General features: G+C 42.9%; 1 protein-coding gene across 1 annotated transcript in view; it reads left to right on the top strand.

The window, feature by feature from the left end:
• The first annotated feature begins 421 nt into the window (after positions 1–421).
• ARHGAP18 (Rho GTPase activating protein 18) overlaps positions 422–26,578 on the top strand; it is a 68,319-nt gene continuing 42,162 nt past the window's right edge. The window contains exon 1 of the mRNA XM_081998052.1: positions 422–1,208. Within this exon, the coding sequence (XP_081854178.1) occupies positions 1,135–1,208 (74 nt within the window). The 5' untranslated portion in view covers positions 422–1,134. The remainder of the gene's footprint in view (positions 1,209–26,578) is intronic.

Below are 26,578 nucleotides of genomic sequence, written 5' to 3'. Positions count from 1 at the left end.
GACTCCAGGTACCTGCATGCTCCAGAACACTTCACATAGCCCGGTACTGAACTTTGCAGCTATTTAACTGCAAGCAAAGCAGTTGCATGATTTTTTTTTAGTTTGTTTTAAAAGGAAAAAGGAAATGCGATGCAAGTTACACTCATATTGAAGTTACTCCATTCACTTATGGCAAAAAGCAATTATAATTCAGACAAATCATATGCTTCTGTGAATGCAGACACAAATTATAAACCTAAATACTGCACATCCATTTACAGGGTATGTTGCAGTTGCCATGGAAAAAAACAGGTTTGAGTGTTGCGATACAGATACCAGATCAAAACTACTACCAAGGCAGTGAGCGCATCCCGCCTCACCAGAGTTTCTGCCGAGGCGCAGAGGAGGCTGACCCTACCGAAAAGGCCGACCCAACGCTGCCCTGCTCCGGCTGCCGCTGGTTGGTAGAGCATGACCTTGGAGCTAATGGCGGCTGGTTTAAGGCACAGCAGCTCCGAGGCAGCTCGGTCACCTTGTGTCCGTGCCTGACCCTAGCACCTCCTGTGATTTGTATAACGACAGCTTGTAATTAAAAAAAAAAAAAGAATCGTTTTTTTGTACGAAAAGTTAAACCAAGCACAGAATCGCGCTGTGATTCAGTGAAGTGCCAATGTACAGAGCAGAGGCTGAACACATTCCTGATTTTTCTTACCACCGCGCTGCGTTCGCAACACCGCCGTCCCGCGGGCCGCCGCCAAGGGAGCGGCAGCTTGCGCGTGGCACGCAGCACCTACCGTCCGGCCAACTCATCGGGTCTGGAACTGCAGCAACTCGTCTTTAATGCGCTGATTTCTCCGCGACACCCTAAAACAAAGCCCCGCCCGACTGGGGAACGCAGGGGCTTCAGCGCTACGCGCTGCAGGGGAAGCGCACAGAGGGCGCCGGCGGGCGGCCGCCGGTGCCCGGGTGCCCGGGTGCCCGGGCAGGGAGGAGGGGCCCGGCCCGGCGAAGGGCGGTGGCGGCCCCGCAGGAAGCGCTGCCGTCACCCGGCCCTGCCCCGCTGCGCTGCCGGCGGGAGGTTGGGCCGCGCTTGGCCGCGGCCGGGCCGCCCCGCTCCGCCTCGGCGTCCCCAGAAGGGATGCGGCGGCGCACGCCATGAGCTGGCGGTCCGGCTCCCGCGGCGTGGTCCTCACCGCCTACCACCCCAGCGGCGGCGGCGGCGCCGGCGGGTGAGTGGCGGCGCGGGGAGGCCGGGCCGGCAGCGGCGGGCGCTGCCCGTCGTGGCCCGGCCCAGCCCGGCCCGGCCCGGCCCGGCGCAGGCGGCAGGTGCGGTCGGGGGCCGCAGGGCTGCGGAGCCGGCTCAGCGGGAAGCTGTTGGGCGGGGAGAAGGTGTTTCTCCGGCCCCCGGGGGCTGGTAGGGTTTCCCCGTCTCTGCGCTTTGACCCGCATCTTCCCGAGCGGTTTTTCCTTTCTTTTCTCTAACAACCTCCCCGTGCGTGGAAAGCCCAGGCGTTTTGCGCGGCCACCGAGAGGCGAGTGCAAGCAGCAGCCGCCGGCCGTTGCCAAGGCGTTTGTAGCTGCAAACAGTCCCGCGGCCACCGAGGGCGTCCCCGGCGTTGCCGCCGAACGGTCTCGGGTCGCTGCGTTTTGCGTTGGAGCGCGGCGGGTTCGCAGGGCGCAGCGCTGGGTGTTGCCCCGTGGCTTCAGGGGGAGCTTGACCCCAGAGTCCTTGGGATCAGGCTGTTCAGGGGATGCAGCGCATAGATCTTCATATAACCTGGAGGGGTTCTTTGGTTTTCTTTTTCTAATGCTTTGTTCTTTGCATTATTGTTTTGTGGGTTTTTTTTTTTTAATTGGATAAATGGAAGGGAGGTGCGGGTAGTGACAAAATAAACTTTTTAAAGCAGTTGTCACTTTGCTTAAAAAGTGAAACTGATAAGGGACAAAGCCAACTTCACTGCTAGGAAGCCTGAGGACCTCCTGGTGCCCCACAGCGTGTTTAATCCAGGCAGAAGCACTGCTGGCTTTTCCATAACAATAACCAGAGAGGCTGCTGTGTGGAAAGGAGAGTTTTGTCTTTATGGCTCATCCAGTCTTGTCTCTTCCTTGCTGAAAGTGCCAACAAAGGTCCCATTGATAAAGATGGGACTTTTATTAAAGCTGAGAAGCCAGCTGAAACTGTGAAGGTACTGAGCCTGGCACACTGCTTCCACACGTGCATAGGAAGAGCATGTCTGATCAAATAGATTATAGTCTGGTTAAAAGAAGATAAAAGGAAGTACAGTATGACACCCTGGACAACAGATAACTGTTGCATTATGATATGTCACACCAAGAGTCCACGGCAAAGGCAAGAACTGAACCAAAATACAGCCTACCCTGTGTTTGAACAACAAAGCCATGCCTCTTGTTTTATTGAAGTACTTCCTTCTTTGTAAAAAATGTTATTTATCAACCCTGCTTTCTGTCCTGCTGTCATCTTTGCTACATATAAGGGCACTGCAGATCTAGTTGTTTACTACTGAATGCAAAATACATGCATTTCTGCTAGAAAATCACAAAATTCCCCAACTTCTCTGTTGTTGTTTGTAGTGTTTTGACTCCTCATACCCCTCCTCAAACTTCCCACGCAAGATAGGGAAGCAACAAGGTAGGAGGGACAAGATAAAAACCACTTTCCCTGCTCCTTGGGATAACTTCTGAATAAGGGTCTGTGTATCTGTAAACTGCCAAGGTCACTTCCCCCTTTTTAATGTGGGGCTGCCTGGATACATGGCTCTAGGCTGCAATTACTCTTAGCCCCCAGAGGCCCCAGACACGTGGGTGCAGTCCTGGGGGCCCCTCTGTATCCTAGAAACTTGTCTCCTGTGCTAAAGCCGCAGCGTTAGGCGCAGTGATCTCATCGGGTTCCCACTCATCTGCAGCTGCTTCTGGGGACAGCTTCCTGGGTAAACTGAGACATTGCCATGCGAGTAATGGCGAGCCTTCACAAACTCTTCTGATGTGGGATTAAGGGAGTGCGGGGGGGGAATAAATGTGAAAAGCAGTTTAATTTCCTTAATTATAGCATATCAATGCGTACGTTAACACTGCACAGAACAGGGGATTCCCACAGTTAAGTTTGTCTGGATTCTACCCTTGGCAGTATTACGGCTTTCCAGGCCATGCATGTTGCCATTTCGCTCATTAAACTAAGATCTTAAAGGGCACCTCTCTACTTTTCTGCTGTGCCACTCTAAATTTGGATCTCAGTCCTGTCTCTCTCTCCGATTTTCATTAACCAGGATCTCAACTCCATGGTCCTGATTCATCTGCTCCCTCCTGCCCTGGATCCTCAGTGTCTTCCCAGTTCTGAAGTGAGAGAGACTGGGAATGTTATTTTCATGAGGCAGGGAGGGAGGGGAATGACCACTTGTTATTTTTTGTTCTTTTGAAAAACAAAGAAAGAAAACTTTTCTGAAACATTATAACATTTATGTGGGATTTTTTTCCGTTTTTCTAACTACCTTCCTTCTTTATCAACATTCCCAAGATGTGCAGAGTTGCATGACAACAATAGAGCAAGCACCCAAACCCCTATATTTCTGAAATATTTTGTGGAAGTTAATTTCTTCCAGTATGCTCTGCACAGGGTGTGAGTGTACCGGTTCTGCTGTCCAGATTCTGCATTTTATTACTGGTGTGAGATTGGAACTTATTTTGCCTTTTTTAAAAATAACAAGAACAACTTTCAGTATCTAGGTTAGCATCTCTCTGCTAATTTGAAAACTCTGTAATTTTTCACAGGGATCAGTGTATTAGGAAGCCAGTGTAATACAGCGCCAGCTGTAATGAAGCAGCCCTTTTGGAAATATTACTAGAGAAACTATGTTGAATTATTTTTTTCACAGTCATTCAAAATAGTGCTTGTTAGAGATTGCTTTGTTGGAGGGTTGGGGAAGTGTGGCACTGGTACACATCCTGCAAAAAAGCGATACATTGGCTGTGCTCCTAACAAAGTGGCATCCTAGGAAAGGGCTATATTTCCTAACCATTTATTTTTTCCTTCAGGCATACTAGAAATCTTGCTTCATAAGACTTAAGAATTTTACTGATCTAATAGATTGTTGAGCTGTTTTTCTGTTCTTTTTTTGGTCATTTAAAGGCATAATGAGCCTGTGAAATATTTCCTTTAGCAAAGGCTTACCTTACCATTGGTTCACTAGGCTAAAATGTAGAACAGCCTCGGTGTGATTATTTCCAAGTTTGACAATTTAGCAATAGTGCCTTGACAGTGGTGATGCACAAAACAGCATTGGAGCTGTCGTCTTTGCCATAAAGAAGTTTATTTTGCATTTTACTTTAAAGTAACAGTTAAAGAAATATCTTCATATGGTGTAGACATTGATTGTGGGTGACTTCTGTGGTATACCTAAGTATTTATTTAAGAACTTCCTTAGAGAAATCAGAAAGGCAGATAACCCAGTATCAATTCACTTTTAATAGCACTCTTTTCCATATTGCTTCAGTTTTCTCACTTCCCGGTTTTTACTTATTAGATCCACTAATGTTGTCATGCCACTTGCATTTTGGTGTCATCTCCTTTTCTTTATGATGATCATGCACAAGCTTTTAAATAATTTCTTCTTTTTTTTCCCATAGAACCATTTGTTGTTATACGGACTGTGGAAAGTAAGAGTGAATCAGATAGCTTTCAGTCCAAGACCCTGTTTCAGTGACTGCTTATAGGCACGTCACCCTCATGCACATGAAATGTGAAATCCACACCCTTTAAGTATAGGCTTCCAGTGCCATTTAGGTTCCTTGCTGGGGAATTTTACCCCATCTGCTATGGCAGAAAGGACTGCAGGTCCTGTGTCATATTTGCCAGCCACATGTAGGCGTTTCAGATAACAAAAGAGTCTTCTCACATGGCTGTGTGGGCTTACCCGCAGGCAATCAAATGCCATCCAGAGTCCTATACAGGACTATTTCTGTCCTGTAGAGTGAGTGAGTGAATGTGTGTGTGTATGCACGCACGCACACACACACATATATATATATACACATGTATGTAAAAATATTTTTAAAATCTGATTATAAGACTAAGACCAAGTCTGGAGGATTCAATGGATGGGGAATAGGATACAGCAAAACTACAAGTGATTGCATGCGGAGTGCATACAGAACTAACTGCATGCAGATCAGCGCATGAGGCAAATAAACTTCTGCGACAGAGCATTTTCAAGAGCCAAGCCTAAAATGCAAACTGCATAATAGATAAATTATTTTGAATGTGGTGACTGCTGGCAGTTGACTTTGCTTTTCTCCCCACGCCTGTGTCCCGTCGGGGAGGCTGCCCTTCTGTGTTGTCTCCCGTGCTGCACCAGGCTGTCGCGTGAGGCACAGCCTCCTGTGGCTGTTCTCAGTGAGCGACTGTGCCGGCTCGCCAGCAGCCAGCACGTGCGCTTCTGCTGCCGCTTCACCTGCGCGTCTTCAAGCTGACATTGGAGGAGCGGTCTGAGTTTTGAGGCTTTGCGATCCAGTGCTTGTTTAACATCATGTGGTCCCAAAGGGCCTGTGAATCCCCGTGTTGCTAATGGCTTATTAAGAAGGGACTCCAGCATTTCATAGGACACGGCTCTTCTTCCTCAGAGGCCATACAGTTATATGCACCCTCCCTTATTTGCTTTATTTAAATCTTGCGTTTGGTTTGCCGGTGCTCACTTGCAAAATGAGAACGATGAGTTGCGTTTCCCTGAGATGGAAACCTCAGACCGGTTCTGGAAAGAGTGCTGCATCCCTGAGCTACTGTATGAGAGAAGATTGCTGCTGCCTCAGGTCTCTTCTGAATGACACCTGCTAGCAGGGCCAGCGCTCCCTGAGGCTCACCGTCCCGCTTCATTACTGAATCTGCATGACTTCGGGAGATGTCAGCTGAAGCTTGGATCTGTGTGGCAGTGAAACCAGGGGGTCTCAGTTGGGTTTTGCTGTAGAGAAGTGCCTGTTTTGGTGGGTCACTGTGTGAGTCTGCATAAAACAAAATACTTATTTTTATATGTCTTTCTAAATATGTGCTTTACTAACTTAGTAGTGGTAGCATCTGTGTTAACTGTGGGTGTCGTGGTTTAGCCCCAGCCGGCAACTAAACCCCACGCAGCCGCTCGCTCACTCTCCCTTGGTGGGACAGGGGAGAAAATCGGAAGAGTGAAAGTGAGGAAACTCATGGTTTGAGATAAAGACAGTTTAACAGGTAAAGCAAAAGCCGCGCACACAAGCAGAGCAGAACAAGGGATTCATTCACCACTCCCCACGGGCAGGCAGGTGCTCAGCCATCTCCAGGGAAGCAGGGCTCCATCACGCATAATGGCTTCTTGGGAAGACGGACGCCATCATTCCCAACGTCCCTCCACCCCTTCCTTCTTCTTCGTCCCAGCTTTATATACTGAGCATGACGTCGTATGGTATGGAACATCCCTTTGGCCAGCCTGGGCCAGCTGTCCCGGCTGTGTCCCCTCCCAGCTCCCCGTGCACCCCCAGCCTGCTCGCTGCAGGCCAGCGCTAGAAGCTGGACTGCCCTTGACTGCTCAGCAACAGCTCAAAACATCAGCACGTTACCAACATTTTCTCATCCCAAATCCAAAACACAGCCTCACACTAGCTAGAAGCTAGAAGTTAATTTTCTTCTTTCTATGAAGAAATTTAACTCTATCCTGGCTGAAACCAGGACAGTGGAGATGGGTGACAAGTGATGGGCGTGAAATACTTGGTGCTTTCCACAGATAACTGTGGTCTAAGTCACTCACTGCTTGATCTCCCTGGGAAAGAAACCAGATGAGAGATGACCTTTGGGCTTGGAGAAATGACAAAGACTTCTGCTGTGAATTGCCCACAATATATGATTTTTTCAAATGTTGACTGTAACAGACATTACAAATCACACATACAAGAGGAGTTTATTCTTTCCTTACCAGAATAATCTGCCTCATTCATTGTTCAGTGTTTGTTCAGTTTAATCTGAAGATTTAGTAGTTTGCATCTTAAGCCAAGAAGAAACCTACTAGTAAGCATGAATTCATGCCTTTTTTCAAGGGCAGTTTCCATCTCCATACCATCAGAGAGAAAAGCTGTCATGCCTTTCCCCCTCTTCTTCCACCTGTGACTCACTCTTGGAATTGAAATCCAGTGAAATCCAGTATGAAGGACTAAAGCACTATGAGGGGTATGTGTAATGCTCAGTGTACAAGCAGCAAATTCACAAGCTGATGACTCACAACTGACTTACGTTGGTGGAGCCTTTTGCAATTTCATTTGCAATCTGCTAGTGCAGCGCAGATTTCAGGTTCTCCGAATCATCGCAGCATTTGTGTTCCTGACCCTTTGTAACGTGTCTTTCGTGATGCCAGTATGGATGGCTCAGCACAGTGCATTCCATGTGTTTCTTTGCTCCTGTAAAGCAAAGTTCTATCACACCATGACTGACTTTACAAAATCATAGCAGTCTTTTTATCTGCGAAGTTTACAGGCTCTACATCAGCACAGTCTTTATCTAAATGCATTAGAAAAATCTTTCCTGCCTTGGATTTGCCTCCTAATTTGAACAGTGTTTATTGTCTGATGCCTACCAACATCTTCAGATAGAGCTGACAGGCAGCAATACATTAAGTTGCTTTATTTAGTATTGCTTTTGTGTCTTTTGTACTTCATGCATGTATAAACATGTAGTATATTGCAGACCCTTAACGTGTTGCTTAGTTACTGGCATATTAATCCCAGTAACTTGACCTACTGACAGCAACATGTGGTATCCCAGCATTTCCTGCTTCCTTGATGCCGTATTCCTGCTTCATGGAGTTCCTCTTTCCCCCGGTTTGCACCTTTTTTCTTCTTTGAATTTATCTTGCTCCTGCCTTTGGTTCTTGCTGTGTCTTTCCAATAGATTAAAAAGCCTGCCTAGTTCCTGTTACCTATCGTCAAGCTGCTGCTCAATTTTACCTTGGTAAGCAAATAATTCTCTTTGAGTCTTTTTGTTTCTTCAGTTTGAAAATCCTTTTTGTGACACTTTTCTTCACCATTTTCAGCATCCTTCTTTACACTTGCCCTGCTACTTTGCAGTCTACATTACATGCAGCACTTCAGTGTCAGTCTCATGAGCGTCACCTATACAAGTAAAATCACTGCCTTGCTGGAAATTACCACCTTAGCCAATTGTGTATACTGCAGTCGCGCCGTCTTGTTTTTCTAAGCATCCTGGTGGAACTCACTTTGAGTTGCATGTCCTTTCTGAGCTCTGGATCTGCCCAAGCTTTTCTTTTTCAGTGCAGTCCTCATTGTGTAGACATAGTCACCATTTCTTGCACTTAGACATCCATTTAGCATCTGTCAGTATGATAAAACAACATTATTTCAGCAAGCCCAGTTCACTAGGTGACCTAGATTATTCTACGTCCTGGATGTAGATTTGATTTAATGCCCTTCACTATCAGTGAAACTAGTCTATTCAGTTCTACTCTGGGTCAGGCCCTTAAACAGATATAAAATGAGAATAACTGTGCTGAATCAGTGGAGCTACATAGCAGAAAAGAGGGAAATCAGGGCCCTCTGTATATAAGCTTTCTTTTTTATTTTAATGACATACAGAGAATGAGAAGATGTCATGCTTGTCCAGCTATAAAGAATGTGATGCATAAAGGCCTTTTGAACAATTTAATTAAGGGCTTTCCTTTTTTTGCTTGAGTGTGTACCAATCTAGATGATAGCATAAAATACGATGTATCACAAGATGTGATGTTACAAGCATGTAGACTTTATTCAAAACCAGGATGTAACTGAACTTTCAATGAGCAAAGTGCCAGAGGAGCTGTGTAAAGCTGAGCTCCAATGTTCACTCTAAGTGTGGTATCAAATGAATGTTTTTTTAATTGTTTCTCTAAGTTCTTGTTCTTTGAAAAGCAGGATTGTTGAACTTGTTTTTGAATAAGACTAATGGCATTTTCAGTCTGCTGATACTGGCACTTGGTTAAAAAGTATTAATGATCTGTTGTTATTGCCAATATTTTGCTCGTTTCGTAACTGTTACTAGAGAGGCTAGAGCTGAAAACTGCAAGGTTTTAAAAGGCTATTCATATGTGTTTTGGCAACATTTGCAATGCCAGCACCCTTCTCTATAGTTAATGCTTTTTTACTACAGTTACTGAGTACGTACCTTCATTTTTTTCTGCTATGAATCAGAATACTTCAGCCGAGTGGAGGCCGTAACTACAGTAAGTGATACAGCGAGGTTCGTGCTGTGAGTGGCGTTGCAGAATCCCATTACACATGGGTCACTGATTGCCACTCCAGAATCCTCACTAAATCTGCTTGGCCCAGGGGAAGAAAAATTCCACACCTGTAAGGTTTGAGTATTTCCAAGGTGACAGTGGACTGTTTTGTGAGGGCTGATGGTTTTGCAGTGAACTTTCCTCTGCCTTGGAGTCTTGATCTCAAAATAATCATGTTCAGGCTGGGAATTTAAATATTTATAACCAAATAAATAGGAAAAAAAAAAAGTAGGGTTTTTGTTTTTTAAAGTATTTGGATGTGTACAAAATAAGTAGACTTGGTTTGTTTCATAAGTACAATTGTAGCCATCTTTTTCTGAGGTATATTTTTGGCGATACCCCAGGCAGCATATGGGGCGAGTACCTAAGCAATTTACCCCTCTGCGCTCCCCAGAAAGCTGAAACTATGAACTTATTCTTTGGTCAATGTTTTGTGCCAACTCTCTAGTATTACAGCAGAATAAAAGCGTGCACAGAAATGGCTACTTACCTGGTCATACCTTCCCACAAGGATAAGCTGCTCAATATTCCCCCTTGTTCTGTGACTCTGTTCCCTGCCCTTCCTGCTACAGCATCCTGATCCTGTTAGCCTAGAAATGCTTTCATGAGAATTTCAGGGATTTCATTTGTCATCTTTCTACAACATCCTTCTTTCCTAGGGAGGCTTCTTTGGCCAAAAGGTGACAGTAACAATGTATTAGAATGTTTCCTCTGCAGTGCCCCCAGTATTGTTGGAGAACTTAAAATAGTTTGGGGTGAAGTACCTGAGGAGGAGCAAATGTATTTTTAGCATGCTTAAAAATATGCTGAAAAGTACACCACGCATGAGAAAGCAACAAGGTAAGAACATATTCAGCAAAGAAATTAATATCTTATTGTGTATACTCGGTGCCAAGCCGCAGCAGAACAGCTGATATGTTTTGCTTGGTTTAGCATCAGTACAGATCTTCAATTTACCACTCTTCTGACTACCTCTTCTTCCTGTCCACCAGTCCCTAAACCACCCAGACTTTCACTCTGGCTTAGGGAAGTCAGATGTTTTGACTTTCCCGTTTGAAAACCAGGAAAATACTTAAGAGGATATGTGAGAGTTGTTTGCTTGATGTTTAGTGATAATGTGCTCAGTAAAGTACATTGTTTAATTTTTGTTATTTGTAATCAGTTGATTGTTTTTAGCTGATTTCTGTGTAATTGTGAGAACAATAGTTGGCAGGACTCAAGGCCACTGATGAAATATTCCCTCTATCAGAGGGCAGAAATTCTCTGCCTTTAATGAAATACAACACCAAGTATACTATACCAAGAGGTAACAGGGAGCTTTGCCCCTGGTTTAAGACAGTGCAAGGTTAGATTTTAACTGTACAAATAAAGCAGAAAGTTCTTGTAGGCTCGTAGTGGCCCAAGGAGTGTTATCGTAATCGTGGTTATAGCTGTGGTTTTGAGTCTGTGGTCCCAGATACAATGCAAGAGGCTTGGAGCCGTGACCAGAAGCCTCAGCTACTGAACAGCGAGGAAGCCCTGGTAAGTGCTGTCATCCACACAGCTGAGGCTGACTGGCTGGTCACTGCGGGAGACCGGAGCTATGGTTACCAGGGGCCAGCGGAAGATGCTTTCTCTCTCGGCAGTTGCTAAGAGGATGATAGATCTAACAGCTCTGTAGCGCAGGTTCTGGAGCCTCACAGCCTGATTCCCTTTCCCACAACCAGATAAGGAAACACTAGTAACGGTGTTATCGCTGTGGGAATAGTCATCCCCATCGTTACAACCCATTCAGCGGGTAGGCTTTCATGTCCTACTAAACGTGTCCTGCCAGCTGTGTCTTCTCCTGAAAAGCCTGTATTTCAGGTAGACTCGAGGAATATCTTCTCGTTCTGTTGAAAGTATTATCTCAGGAGAGAGATGCCACACTATTTCCTGAAACTTTTTGTTTTCAACTCAAGAGTGCCTCTCCTATGGCTTGTCCAGAACCAGCAGAAGTTTTGATGTGCAGTGACAGTGGGTGCAGGCCATGGCTATATTAGGCTGACATGGGCGCTGAAAAGAGTGGGGTCATCACTGAGAGTAAAGTTTCCTTCCAACTCTCACCTACACCTTCCAAATGTTTTTCTTGCCCTGGCATTGGCATTTCTGAGCTGACTGAAGTAGGTTGTGCTGAATTAAAGAAAAAAAAAATCCAACTGAAAGCAGTATTTTTTGCAAGTGTTGTTTTCAGACAGATTGGTTTCTTAACCTAGCTCAGCAGGTGACTGCATCAGTGATGGTGCTGGCACAAGGGAAGTGATGGAAGGCCACAGGAAAGGGGAGTTTGACAGAACCCTCTGGCAGCAGCCTACATTTGTGCCAGCTTAGTATGATCATTATGGGGCTGCGATTTGACAAGGTAACTCATTTTTATGAGTCCTAGTACTGGCTATGGCCACATCCTGCGAGAGGCTCATCTGATATAACTCCATTGGTTCAGATTTGTTAAAAAGATATTTGATGGCTTAACTTTGCACTGACAGGTTTTTAGTCAGTTCAGGTACAGCTTGTCCTTTAGCAGCCCCTCTAAAGCTAGCATAAGCTTCATCTCTGGCTCATTTAGTCCCGACTCATACCATTCAGTGATTCAGTCGTGTGCATGGCCTCTGCGTGCCAAAGGCCATGAGAAGAGCTCCTCGAGGTGCAAGTGCGTTGCACGGCAGGGAAGACCTGCACTTCTCTTAGGGAGCTGCAGATAACCTGCCTTCCCCTTGTCGTCTGCCCGTGGCATCCTGCAGCCTGCCTCACCAAAAGAAGCAAAAGCCCAGCTTGGATTCCGACACACTGTAATGAGGTAAATTAAAATGCAGCTTCTAAATTGTGGTTGGCCATCTGTTGATAAGCTCTTGAAAGGCTGCTGATTTGTGCCTTGTTTAAACACACCTTTCTTTACTCTGAACTTTGCACCAAAGAGATTGCTTTGGTTTCATAGTGTCCAAGGTAGTACATCAAAAGAGTATCAGGAATGAGAAGTATAATCAGAATAGCTCATATGGTTTCCTATAGGAAGTGCAACCAAACTTTTCATCGCAGTAATATTTTCTGTTTTAAGCGTAAAAAAGACTAACATTAAATATATAAGACATTACACAAATTTAAGTTATTGAAAATATTATATACTCATTAAAACGTCCACGCATCTGTCTGGTGACCCAAATTCTGCCTGCCTTCTCCTTTCAGAGAAGGACATTTACACTGTGGTACTTGTTCTTCTTTGAGGTGAAAGCTAAGAAAAAGATTATTTGTTTGAACTTATTATTGTGGATGATGCATACAAGAACAAACCGAAACATGATCTTTTTTTCTCCTGGTAAGTAGGAGCTGCTCATGTAAGTTTACGGGAACTTTACGAGCTTCATGCTGTGAAAGCTGGTATTTGGCACTTTGTACTTCAAACCAGAAAACGGCTTATAAAGATGTATGGTATTAAAATCTGTGTGATGTGTGACAGTGTTTTGGATTTGGGCGTTGCTTGAGCTTTTGAAGTGATTGTTAAAGAAAGTTTAGTCAGCCTGTCTTAGAGAGTGGAAAGGAGACATTCCCTTACATGCTTTCACCCACTGTCCGTTTGCTGAATTATTTGATACAGATTTCACTAAACACAGACCTCAGCACAGGTTGTTATAATTTCTCTTCAGAAGTTTCATTTTAAATATATCTATGTATTTAATCTCTGAAATACAGATTAGGTGCAAATGCAGTTTTTATTGTATACTTTTGGAGAAGTTGCTATAGGAGGTCCCATTAGTTAGCAGCTGAGAGCTAGCAGCTAGCTGGGGTGAGAAATGCAGCTGGAGCCTGACTGTTGGTCAGTACCTCTGCACGGGGCCATGCCAGCGAGAAGTGGGGCAGGGGATGGGACAAGATGGAACAGGATGGGATGACAGAGCATTCAGCATAAGCAACCTTATATGCCAGTCTTCTCAAACCTTTCAAACGTTGTATTATAATCTAAGCTTGTACCTAACATTTCATAGGAGCCTAGAGGCAGGCTCTTGGCTGTCTTTTAGCAACGGGGTGTTCCCTCTCCTGTGAACAGATCACCAGGCGGTGCTGCCTGTAGCTTTCCTGGGCCACATCTCCACTGCAGCACGCTCAGACCTTAGCCCAGCACCAGCATGAGCCTGCCAGGTAGCTGGGTAGCTGTATTCACGTGGGTTTCAGCCTGGGCTGAGAAACCTTTCCTTCAACCCGGCTTGGCCTTTTGGGTTTATTTCTTGTCCCCCGTGTGTAGTGTGGTGTTGGCACAGGTGCACAACCTCTGGTTCTGGACAAGGTTGGTGCCTTTTGTACCATGCTCTGTTATGTTAGTTTCCAGGAGGTTTTTGAACCCCTATTTCTTTCTCACCCTCCGCATAATACTTTGATACAAAAAATGTTATTCAACTTTGATCCAAAAGAGCTTCAGTTGGATAAGAAGTATTTCTCCAAGTAGGTTATCTTGCACAAGTCACTAGGAGTTAGTCTTCTTATTAAATAGAAGAATCAAGGTCATATCCATATATGCTGTGTAGGTTTCTTTTTCTTTTAATTTATTTGCAACCTTCCTTATAGGTAAGGCTGTAGATAATCTTCATGCCTGTACATGCAAACATTTTTTACGTGGGTGTATTGGTAATTTTTTTTTTTTTTTTACAATGTATACTGACTTGTATAATTTTGTATACAGCTATAGCTGTAATACACTTTGCTGGCTCGGAACACTCAAGTTTTTGGCTAACAGTGTTGCTCTAGGCAACAATTTTTGACATGAAAACCCTTTTATTGGGCTACTATAAATTTCTTTCTACAATTCTGAATCCCTTTAAGACTTGAAGTTCTTCTCTGTCTGTCTGAATTTCTTTCCTTCCATTCTATAATACATACACTATATATAAGTGTGTATTAGTTTATATATGAATAGATGACCTGGAATTCTATGGATTTGATTTCTACTTTCTATGGAGTGATGGTTTCATCCCATCTGAGCACACAGATCATTTTGTAGATATGCATATTAACATCTTCCTTAAGATTTGTTTTCTTTTCCTTTCATTTAGTTTTTTTCAACTTGCAAATGAGGATTGGGTAGTAAAAGCTTCTTGTAACAATGTGCAACATCATCTGTTAATGAATATCTCTGAAATAATGGGAGACTCTTGCACTCGAAACAGTGTAGGACTGCTTAAAAGCTATTAAAATTGAAAAAGTTTTCTGGTGTCCATCAGATGTCCCACAATACTATGTGATCTTTGCAAAAAAACCCCACCCCCGTTCTTAAGACTATTTGGGAAGTTGGAAAGCTAGAAATGACAAGCAGCTGGACAATTTCTCATTCTACACACCTCCATTCCAGTAATTATAAAGGCTGTTCAGCTGTCACTTTCATCTAAATCTTCCTAGGTGACTTATGTAAGGTATTCCATTATATGACCACACTGTTGGCATGAGAAACTAATCTCTGTTGCAATTTAAAGTTGAAATTATCTTACTTCTGTAGGACTCTGGAATTGCTGAACATGTTTTGTACCTATCCTTCATTTTATTTTTTTAGATACATTCCCCATTTTTGAATCAAAACATGTATTTATGCCAATACCTTATTTATGTCATTACTGAATGATTTTCTGTCTGGTTTTAAGAACTTTTCCTCACTCATATGTAGCTTAAGTTATAGTAATATTCCTCTGAAGACTGATGAAATTTATCTGAGTCAAAATATTAGTATGAAATTAGATTTTTTGACTAAAGATGGAAAAATAAAACTGTTCAAAGAAACATATCCTAAAAGCATGAGTTGCCTTTACAAGTAGGTGCAAGCACTTTTGCAGCTTATAGTAACCAATGAGGGAACTGTAGTATTTTAAAGCTTTGGTTTTTATCGTTAACTGTGTTACTTTGGTTCTGTGGCTTGTTCTGAGATAGTCAGAGATGATCCTTTGTCCCATTTCGAGCTGCTGCTGTCAGGAGAAGCCATTGCTAGTACTTTAAACAAGGAAATGACTTACAGTAACTCCCAAAGGGGTATATCATCTTCCAGACCAAGAGCAGGACATTCCTTTATTGATATGTAAGCTGCCTTGTGGCTGGCCTCATTAGCTCTGGAGGGGCACAGCATGTTTCCCAGGCCTTCGACCTGATCCCAGAGTACCTGATATCCCTCACTGATAGTTGTCCATCAGGGTGGCCTGTCAAACAGTAGCTTGGCAATTTTACCTCGGGAAGTCTGCCATCTCCTTAATGGTCTTCAAGCACTCTGAGCCCATGTGCCATCCAGTCTGCTTCCAACTGGTTGCCGTCTGAGAAGGGTGAGAGAGTACTGCTGCAGTGAGGGGTTGTGGGACAATCAGCTGTGCCAGGCTGCTAAAACGACATTGATATCCATTTAGTTTTCCAAGGAGGAGGCCTGTGACACTCACAACCAGAAGAGGGTATTGCGTTGTCTTTTTCCATTACCGGGGCTCCCTTATGCCACAAGTTTTGCTTTCTCAGAAACATCTGCTTTGTGTGGTTGTCACCAAGTTGCTGCTGCTAGACAAGTGGGACTTCGCCTGCTCATCATCTGTGAGTGAGCTCTCCATAATACTGAGGAAATTGTTAAAGTTAGGGAGGTATGACAAAGATGTCTTGCATGTTCCTTCTGCTAGATACACCAAGATTTGCCTGCCCTTGTTTCTCTGTCTTGATAGGTTGGAAGAAAGGCAAGGTGGCTCGCATGTCCAGCTGTGGCAAGCTCACGTGTGGATGACTACTGGACAGATGTAACTCTGTACATCGTGGTTCCTTTAAAGGATGCCTTGCAGGTGTTTTCCCAAGGACTCTAGGATTAAACGTCATTAAGGAAGAACTAATGACAAGGGCTTTTCAAAGTCCAGATGCAAAGTCTGTGCATCCAGGTCTTCTGCTGTGTCAAGTTGACTGAGCAATACAAGGCGAAAAAGCGGTGGCATTGGTTTTTTTGTTGGAGGTGGCTTTGCTGCTGAAAGGGTCACTATGTTACCTTGGATGTCTAATCATGATCTCCAGTAGAAGAAGGCCTAGTTGTTGTTTGGAGATGCAGTGCTGAGGTGATGCTGATGCCCTTTCCATGGACATAGACCCATCGCTATTTCCAAATAAAGAACTATTCTCTGCTGTGGCCACAGAGGGTGGTGATTTGCACTGGCCTGGTGGCCTCCTTCAGTCTTGCATCTAGTTGGCTCTTAGTGTTATCACACAGTCCTCTGACAGTGCTGGTAGCTGGAGTTTTCCCATGTAGGCTCTCCTAGCAAACAGTGATACCCTTCCCTTTTTCCCGAATAGCACTGGGTGCGTGTCAGACTGACTGCCTTCCTGCTTCTGCTGTCTTTGAAGGGTAACCCCATCCTTAACATGCCTTTTAAGGATGGAGCGCCCAAGGTCTGGCACATGGTTGTTTTGGGGTGTGGATTTAGGCTGCTCCGAGAAGGTTGCTCAAAGCGTGGTGTCTGCTTCTTGCGACTTACTTCATAAAGGGTGGTGTGGCCTTAAGGCATCACCCTTGGGGGCATCTCCCTTGGGCACTCCAAGGTTGCACTGGTGTGAAGACCATGTGAACGGAGCCAAAGGATACTCGAAGAGCATTACTTGGGACACTCTTGTGGAAGAGGCAGCTTCAGTGTATTACCTCATAATTTAAAACAATAGTGTATAAACTTGGTAATAAAAGGTCATATTTATTTTAAGAGGGCATTGTACAGATAATTTAAACTAATTTACTTCTGAGGTGTCATGAAACAATGAACGAGGGAAGATGCGGTCAGTTGCCTAGAGAGCACAGTCAATGCAAATATCCTTAAATTCTTTGTTGCACCTTCCTGACTTTCAAAGAGGAAGTAGATGTGAGCATCCACATCTGATGAAGGCACCCAACAAAGGTGGCAGAAGCTGTAAAGTATACACACCAGTTTTGCATTTAGAGAGTTGAGAATTCAGAAAATAGTATAATTTAGGTATATGGGCATTTGTCTTTCTTTGAATGTCTCCTTTTCATCTTAATGTTAAAATATGTTGTAAATTTTCTGTTACAGAGTTTCCACTTCCCTTGCCATTGCTCTGTTGAGTTAATGTTGTAGATTGTATGATGCTGACAAGTGTATACTTCCATTTCTGTGTTAACCTGTCAGCACTTGTATAGTCTTCGTAAATGTAAGGCTTTGTCCAGATGCCTTATTTTGGTGAGGGAATTATTCTCTATCCTCTGAGATAGAATTGGCTACTTATACAATCAAATATTTTTTGCATGCAAAGAAACTTTTAAGATTGCAAAAGTGCATGTTCAGTGCAGAAAATATTAAGAAGGCGTTTACTTTAATACCTCTGGTAGGAATGGACTCGATTGCGTCGCCCTGCCTGAGCATGAAGGATGCATTTGTCACCTGGATCAGGCCAAGAGACGTTCAGTTCCTTCATCGCCTCCCCAGCACTGTTGTTATGTGCTGGTTCCTTAATTTTTAGGGTGCCTTAGGGAGCGCTTCCAGAGCTGGAAAGCCAGTGGGGTCCTGCCCGGCATGGCGAGGCGACTTGAGGGCTGAGGGTGGGACAGAGTGGTCGGGCTTGTGAGCCGGGAGTGCAGGACTTGGGGGTTCCCTGCAGCTGCTGCCCTGGTTTGCCTCACGCCTCGTTCCCTTCGCTGTCTAGAAATGCCTCTGCCCTGTCACTCTCGGCTCAGGCCCGTTCATGCTGTCTTTCCTTCCTCCCCTTTCCCCCCAAATTGCAGGCTTAGATCACTGTCATAATAAGTTTTCAAATTAATTAAAATGGAGTTTTCTTATGTGACTTAATACTGGATGCAGCAAATGTTTTTTTTGCTGTGTGCATATGATGCTGTGTAAAAACATACGGTATTCATTTGTAGAAGATGCGTCTCATAATGGGAAGTACAGATGTCTAGCATGGGGAGCTTGGTCCTGTACCTAAAAAGCATGGATAGTAATACTCAAGAGTGCATGACATTGCTCTTTTTCTTCTGTACACAGTGTGTGTACATGCAGCAAAAGAAAATATGAATTTGTATTTATAGAAGCATCTGCATATGGATTGTGCCTTATTTCCAGTTTCATGTGTTGTATGAGAAGCATTGTATTTTGTTTTCCTTGATTATTAACTGGGGTCTGTAATCATAGCTACTTAGTGTTATAAGTATGTGCTATTTTTACTCTGTTTACACAAAGGAATATGTCGAAAGTTGAAGTCAGGGACTTAACCTCTAGATACATGCGGAAAGTTAAAAGAGTACAATGTCATTTTTTACTTGCATTTTTTGCTGGCAGTTACCCCCCACTAAAGTGTTTTGTTTACGAATGCAGGGTAAGAGTTATGGCTAATATTAGTGATGCAATAATTTTAAAAAGACAGATTGATATTGCTTTATATAACTGATTGACGTCTTCCAAAATAGACTGATACCTTTTTAGAACAATAATCATGGAGAACATTATCAGCTGAAAAACCATAGGTGGTACCTATATGTTGATTTAGAAACTGATATCTCTAATGTTTGTAAGATGCTGGTAAAGAAATGGGTGTTGGTTAGGAAGGAGAACAAAGGTTTTTCCTAAATAATTTCAATTAAGAATTGTCTTAATAATTTATAATTTAAAAAAATGACAGTTTGGGGTTTTTTTACTTACTACCAGTATTTAATATTTAAATCCTAGAATTCTCACAGCCCCTGCCTGCATCCTTTTTTTGATGAGTGTAATTTAAACTAAAGTTGGTAAGAGCTCTTTTCGTCTTCCGTTTCCATGCTTCTGGAAACAATTTTTTTCTCATTTTACTAGCAGCACATTTTTTTTTTCAGCGTAAGCAGTGACTGTCAGCCTTCCCTTTCTAACCAGTCTTGAACATTTCCTCTTGCTGCCTTAAAAAATGACAACAGTCTTCCACAATCGTGTTAAGTTTTCATGAACTCGCTGCCCATGTACCCACATGGAAAGGAGACTGCTTATGCCAAAAAGAGTCAGATGTAAGAGTAAAGAACAAAAAAATGTAATGCAGTTAGTGGAAATGAGAAACAAAGATTGTATGTGTAAAATCATGATCAATAATAAAATACATATGGGTTTTTTTTAGGGGTTTTAATTTTGAACAGTTGTTGCTATTAAATAATTTATTATTTAATTTGCATGTTTTGTTTACTTTATCTTGTTTCTTTTCCATTTTTCCCCCTCTTGTTTGTTTTGTATTATGTTCTCTTTGTTTTTCCTCTCCTGGAACAAAACAAAAGCTCTCTTAAGTCCTTACCCTTGAAGTTTTGTTTCTGTATTCAAGCCCTGATGCTCAGACCTTGTGGACAGGTAGCACAGTAGTGAATGCTAAGGTAGGCATTTAGTGATGGGTGGCATCCTATCAAGGGGGACCCAGACTGTGAGAACGGATTAATTACTGTGAGTAATCTGGCTTCCCCTCCCCATCGCTCCTCTAGAACCTGACACATCAGAAAACGCATCTTTTCTTCCTTGCTGTCGCCTCCCTCTGTGGCGGTGAAGCGACAGAGCAGTTAGAGCTCTTAAATTGCACAGCAGGGCTTTTATGTTGTGGCTACCACTAGCTTCCAAACTTGCACGCGAACATGTCTGTATGTCAAGGCTTGTAGCTGTACATCTGTATGCTTAATTTGTAAGCAAGGGGACGTACCTACGCATACAAGTACCAGTAAAGCCTTGCAGGGAGCTTGGTTGAAAAATACACGTTTTTCTATCTTTTCTGCCAACATTCAGAAGACAGAAGTGGTAGCGAAGGGGGAGAGGGAAGGAGAAAATCTGTGGTCCCGAGTTGCTTCCTGCTTGCTTGGTTGTCTACTGACATTTAAAAACTACCAGAAATACGAGGAGGGAGGGAATATACTAATGCATTTTTTTTTTTACTTAGAGGGGTTCCTACTGGGTTGTAGGACATCAAGCCTATGGAAATGCTCATTAGCGTAGGTAACAGAGAGGGCTGCAGACAGTTCAGTTGTTACACCCCGGGAACAGGTATTTCCCAGCAATATTTGCTTAGAAAGAGGAATTTGGTAGGAAAGGAGATGTTACAAAGGCTCTGGACAGTCATGGCTTTAGCAGTTGCTAGTTGCCCCAGAAGATGGAGAGTAAGAATTGTGACTGAGTGCCCTTTGCAATCTCTTCTGCTGAGGTGACTGGACTTTTCTGCTGCCCTCTGTGCGGTGGGTCTGTGGGGAGGGGGTGTGAAGGGCTGGATCAGGGCAGACCTGCGTTGCCCTCCACCTCTGCCGTGGCACGCTCTGCCTGGCTCCCACTAGAGGAGTTCCTCAAAGCAGGTTTGCCTCGTGTGCGGGGACATACGCGACGTTGTTGTGTTAGCTCCTCCGAGAGCAGGCGAAATCCCAGTGACTGCTTTTGAAGCTGTCTGCAAACCCCTCCTTCCTCATGCTGAGCCTGAGCTAAACCCACTGTCCTGAACTAAACCTGCGGTGTCCTTGAGGCCTCCCTCTCTCCTATCCCCTTGCCTTTAAGGATGCTTCTTAAAAGCATCCTCTCTGACGTTTTGCTTCTGAACAGACCGGCATCCCTCAGCACGCTTGCATGCTGGCCCGCCTTGCACGTGCTGCTCTCCTCAGCCCTTTCTGCTTCCTCCTCTCCCTCTCTCGTCCAGCTTCTATGAGAGCACCTTTATCTACTTTGTCTTCCTGGGTCTTTGTTGGTGGTTTGTTTGGACAAGGAAAACAGTTTCCTTACAAAACATCTTTAGACTCCTGCACGGATTTCCTTGCCTGCTGTTTGCGAGTGCTCATACAAATTCATTTACGATTTATTCTGCATGTAAGGATTATACTGTAATAAATTGCCTACGAATGCATGCCAATCTCCTTCAAGCGTAAACAAAATTACGGAATTGTGCTGTAGGTCTTGTATTTGCAAGTAACAGGGTGATAGGTCTAACTAATAGGTCCTTTAACATGATAAGAGCTAATGCTTTTAGAGAGCTAATTGCTTTTAGAGGCACAAAAGTGACTCCAGTATCATTTCATGGCCTGAACTGTATTTTACTAGATGGTCCTGGTATTTGCCATGATAGTTTAAATCGGGCTTTGTTGCCATACTTAATTTTTTCCACTGTGAAAAGAAAAATAAATTATTTAAATCTTTCCTCTCTGTGCCTCTCAGTAACGGAATTACAAATACTGTATCTATTTCACTTCCTGGGTTATTCTCTTTGATATTTGTGAAGCCTGAAGTAATCTCACACAGGCTTTATTCTCTTCTTTGGGAGAAGATTAGTTGCCAACAAGCAGCATGAGAGTTGTTATAGAGAACATATTTTGCATACATTTTTGTAATTGATAGGAATCGTAGAGGATGAAAAGAATCAAAACAGCAGAGGACAAATCTGTGTCCATATGAAGCCAGGTGATGTAGGAGACATTTGGAAGGAATGAGAATGGTCATGAACAAGGGTCAGAGCCAAAAACATGACAAAGGAGATTCAAGTTAGGCCATTCTTTTCTTTATTTTCCTAGCTGTGAGCAATATGTTTTGTTTAAAACTAGAGCTTTAAACACAATTAGGGTTGTATGTGAGGGAAATGCACCGAGTGTCTTGAGTTTGGAGACTGACTTGTGTTTTCATTCAGTGGGACTTGAGGTTCTGTAATCACTTCCAGCTCTTCTAAAAGCATCCATGAGTTGCAAACCTGCTTCTAACGTGGTGCCACTCGTGTGACTGTACCTATACGGGTCACACAGGTTCCCTCATCCCCTTGGTTTCCTCGCTAGTGGATTTGGCACTCCCAGGGATAGCTGTTTCTCTTTCTAAAAACGTATGCTTTTGAATCAGAAATTTCTATGTATGGGCAAAAAATAGGAATGTATTTTCAAAGCCTTTGAGAGTGTCATTCAAGTGGTACGAGGATTAAAAGGGTCAGAATGGCAGGACCTGAGACAATACGGTCTACTTCATTTTGTCAATGCAGAAGTAAAACCAAAACTGATTTCTTCTGATACTACTTCGCCATTTAGGTAATTGTGATAATTCTATTGCAAGTCTGATAATATGTGATGTTCTATTTAAATCTCCAAATCTGAGTCTGTGAGACTCACCTTTCACTAAAAGAAATAAGCAGGCTTCTGTATTTTATGGTTGGAGAATAAAGCTAAAAGCATGCACTGGGGTGAACAGCTCAGACACTGAATTCAACAGTCCCCCTGAAACCAAGGAAGCACAACTGGTGGGGTCATTTTGTGGGGGACAGGCTTCATGGCTGCAGTTTTCAATCCTGAATTCTTTCTCACTTTGTGTGGAGTGGAACAAGGTCATGTTTATTCTCAAACAACCTGGGTTGGCATATCAAGTAATTCTTTTTGCAAGTGTTCAAAAGTATGTGTGTTATAGTTCTAACACCCTTTTTGATAATACAACATTGCACATCATCAGTCATACACAGGGGCCAATGATCTTACCATCATTTTATATAGGGTGTGTATGTGTATCAGTTCACCATAATTATAATTTATCTGATCGGAAGTAGAGAACAGGTAGAGTCTGAACAGCTGTGTAGGAACATCAGGTCCTATTAAAGGAAATGTCATGAAATATTTTAATCTTCTTAGAAGTGCTGCATATAGTTCAGGCAGATTAAGTTTTGGCATCATATCTGGAATATCCCATTTCTGCTGCAATGGATTAGAATATTAAGCACCATAGTCTGTGTCATTGCCACAATTTCCTTCCTGTTTTCTTCAGTGACAGGTTGGTGTTGGGAAAGGAGGAAGGTCATGTTCACTAAGGTAAGAAAATCTTACATAAATAATAATGAGGATGTGTCTGGAAGCAGTACATTGTATATATATATACTTCTTAGACTTATAGTCTGGCAGCCCTAACTTTGGCCTGTTTTATGTTTGATATTCATGGAGGGGTTTAAAAGGCCAGTTTGTGGGGTTTTCTGGTGTGGGTTTGTGGGGTTTTTTTGGTGGGTTTTTGTTTTTTTTTTTTTAATCTCCAGAGCAGTTTTGTGCAGGCATTAACAGCAGCTGATGGTATTACAAGAAAATCCTAAGAGGCCTGATTCTCCTTGCTCAGCCTTTTTTATGCTCATTTTGAAAGTTAGTACTGTTTTACACCCACTCTGCAATCACTTTGTGCTCTATCTTTGGAAGGAGAACAGAGCTTTGCCTCACTTCCTACTTCTCTGGCTTTTTGTTGGAGCTTAAGGGGAATTTGGACAAGTTTGATTGCAGTTGACATTCGAAATGTCTTACAAGGTCACAAAGTAGCCAAAATAAAACTCTTTAAGTTGGGAGAGAAAGAGTGCTAAGTGTCAATTCACCAAAAATGTTGGAAATTGTGTTGATTCGTTAGTGTTATCTCTGCATTCCCTGGATGACTTTCTTCAAAAGACTGGGTTTCAGAAGAGTTTGCAGTCATGGAAAGATAAAAGATGGAAAAGGTAGAAAGGAAAGGATGCAGTTGTTGCAAGGAGTGACAAGATTTAGGAGCTAGAATGAGAAACAGTAATACAAGTCCAGATTAAAGTTTCTAATGCCTTTTAAAAGCTATGAAGCATTTTAAAAGGAGTGAGAAATATTTTTACGTTGTTCTGGACACCAAATCTCCAGACTTGGGTCTTGGTAGGTATTGCTCAAGGGTTACTTGCTGCTTGTGAAAGCTAGTGATACTGGCATTTGTTTAGTAGGAGTTTTTAGCTATCAATGAAATAAAAAGGATCTTTTAAATATGTTAAGCCATATAAAAAGATGAAGACATTTACATTTAAAAAAATAATTTAACTTCAATTAGGTAGTGTCATTACGCTGTAGCTTTTTGAAAAACCCAGTTACTTTAGGACAACCTGCTTTGATGGGCACATCAATTACAATTTGAACTTTTTTTTCAACAGAAAACATTGAAAGATGCTCAGAGCTGCACTGCAAAATACTAGATACTGTGCAAAGGGGCGGTGTGACAGAAAGAAACTTCTTAAAGATGAGGTTGAAACCATTAGAATAAGTGATTTGGTAATAAAAATCCTTGATTTAACACATTCTTGGATTCAAGGCCTTGCATTATCTTCATGTCTGATCTTTGGGGTGCACCTTTGCCTAGAAACTGTGAAAGATCAAGATGCCCTTCGGGTAGGCGCTATGGCCTATGGAAGGTCTGGCAATCAATTCCCCAGCCGGTGTCCCAGCCAAGAACAGGGAGCTTAAGCCAGACAACTGCTGCAGCCATTAGATTAGAGCTTTCTTGGTTAATTCAGTTAAGAAGTCTTTGCACCTCGCGGTGCTACTTGGCTTCTTGAAAGGAGGGAAGGGGTGGGAGCTTTGGGTTTAGGAGCTTTACTTATTCCCACACTTCTGTAGCTCAGCCCTCAGGATGCGAAGTGGGACAGGAGGCCACATTGTTTCCCTCTCCTTATCTTTTAGTTGTTTAGATTTGAAAGGACTTGGGAAGTCCTGTATTTATATTCAAGAGCACAGCATCCCATGGATGTGATTGCTTAGTAAATAGTTGTCAAAATGGGGCACGGTACCCACAGGCATTTTTTGCTTGTTTAAACCTAGTTAGCCTTTGTACAAACTTAAAATTACTTACGCAAATTACTGCTTAATTTTGTAACTCCTATTGTCAACATGATAATTCTGTTTTGAGTGCTGCTCTATTTATAGCCACTGTGCTGGAGTCTATCACAAACCCACAACAGCAGAGCTTCCTTTTATCTGCCTTGTAGTTCCCTATGGGGCAGATCTCGATCTTTCATGCTCAGTAGTCCAGTGGTGAAAGACTCCAAAGACCTGAGAATTATTCTTGTTTCTGTCACTGATTTGCGTTGTGAATTTGAACAGCATGCTTCACCTCTCTGGGCCAAATACCTACCTGTTCTTTTTCCCTCTCACAGCCTTTGCGTATCTTGTTTATCAGGTTATTGACACGTCTAACTACGTGTTGGTATGATCCTCAGAGTCAGTGAGTCCCAGTATCAGCTGAGGTATGGCTGCAGTAATACTATGAATAGCTTTTATGCAAATTGCCACGCGTACACTGGCTTTGGGAGCGATGACTCCCTTTGCGTGGGCAGTTGCTGCTGTAATATAGTTGTAGTCATATATGTTTTTGTAATTTTATATCTCTGAAAGTGCTAGTTTATTGGGGTACCGTAGAGTGTATCTGAAGGGGCTGCAGTGCTCAAGATGTTGCCTGTACAAGAAACCCAATAGCAATGGTTTATGGCCAGGATTATTTAAAGAAACTTAAGGACAAGCATACAAGGACTGTATTTTCAGTGTACAGCTTAAGAAGTTTAATAGTCCAGTTTGACAAATAATTGTATCACTTGATAATGCAGTGCTTTTTTGCACTGTTCTCAATGATGGAAATTGGCTGTTCGTGAAACTTTTAGTCTTGCAGAACACTGAATTGGCCTTCAGTTTGGAGCCTGCTTAAAGGCAACGTTTAAGACTCCCATGAACTTTGTTAGGCCGCTGTGAAAAAGGACTGTGTTTGTTTAACCCCCGAGAGTTGTATTCTAATTGAGGTCAGACCCAGTAATTAATCAGGTGGCCTCTTCCTTTGTTCCACTTGTGACACTTTTTATAGTTGTGACAGTTTTTATTCAGGAAAGATCGAAGCCTGGATTTTGAACTCCAAAATTTGGCAAAAGCAGGTGGAAAAAAGCGACTCTCTACAGGAATTCCTAATTTGTAGGCAAGCAGAAAAGGTGTTTCCCACTCTTCCTTTCACTTGTGTTTCATTCATTTTTGAATTTTTTTCAGAGAGAAGATAACAGATTATAGGGACTGGTATCTTTTTGCATTATGTTCGTACAGTGTTTAGTGGCTGGACTTTGTCCTCTGCTGGAGTCAGTGAGCTCTGCTGCAATAATCCTGTTAGAGGAACTCCACTTCTCTTTCAGCATTGTTAATCTGTTTCGTTGGTTCAACAGTGTATTTATATTCCCTAGTTTTTATGACCATGAACATCCTACATTTAGTATTTCTACCTTTCAGTATATTTAATATAACATACTGAATACACATCTAATACATGCATACCCATATATATAGTATATAAGGATACCATACAGTTATGATGTTTCTATAGTGATGTAGAAGGATCATATTCAGATTCCAAATTGGTGGCTAGCACTATAAAAATGGCAAAGATATCTTTTTATCATCACTCGCCGTTTTAAAACACAACATACTCCTTAATTCTTAACAGAGAAAACCAGAAGTAACGGCAAAAGTAGCTTTCGAGAGAAAGAACTGAGTTTATCTGAAATGCCAGTGAAAGTGCACCTTACTAACTGATTAATCTCTAGCTGCT

Source organism: Phaethon aethereus (genome assembly GCF_964289735.1).
Source record: "Phaethon aethereus genome assembly, chromosome: 3".
NCBI lineage: Eukaryota > Metazoa > Chordata > Aves > Phaethontiformes > Phaethontidae > Phaethon > Phaethon aethereus.
The sequence above is the reverse complement of the archived record's forward strand: the minus strand, read 5'-3'. Positions and strand labels throughout refer to the sequence as shown.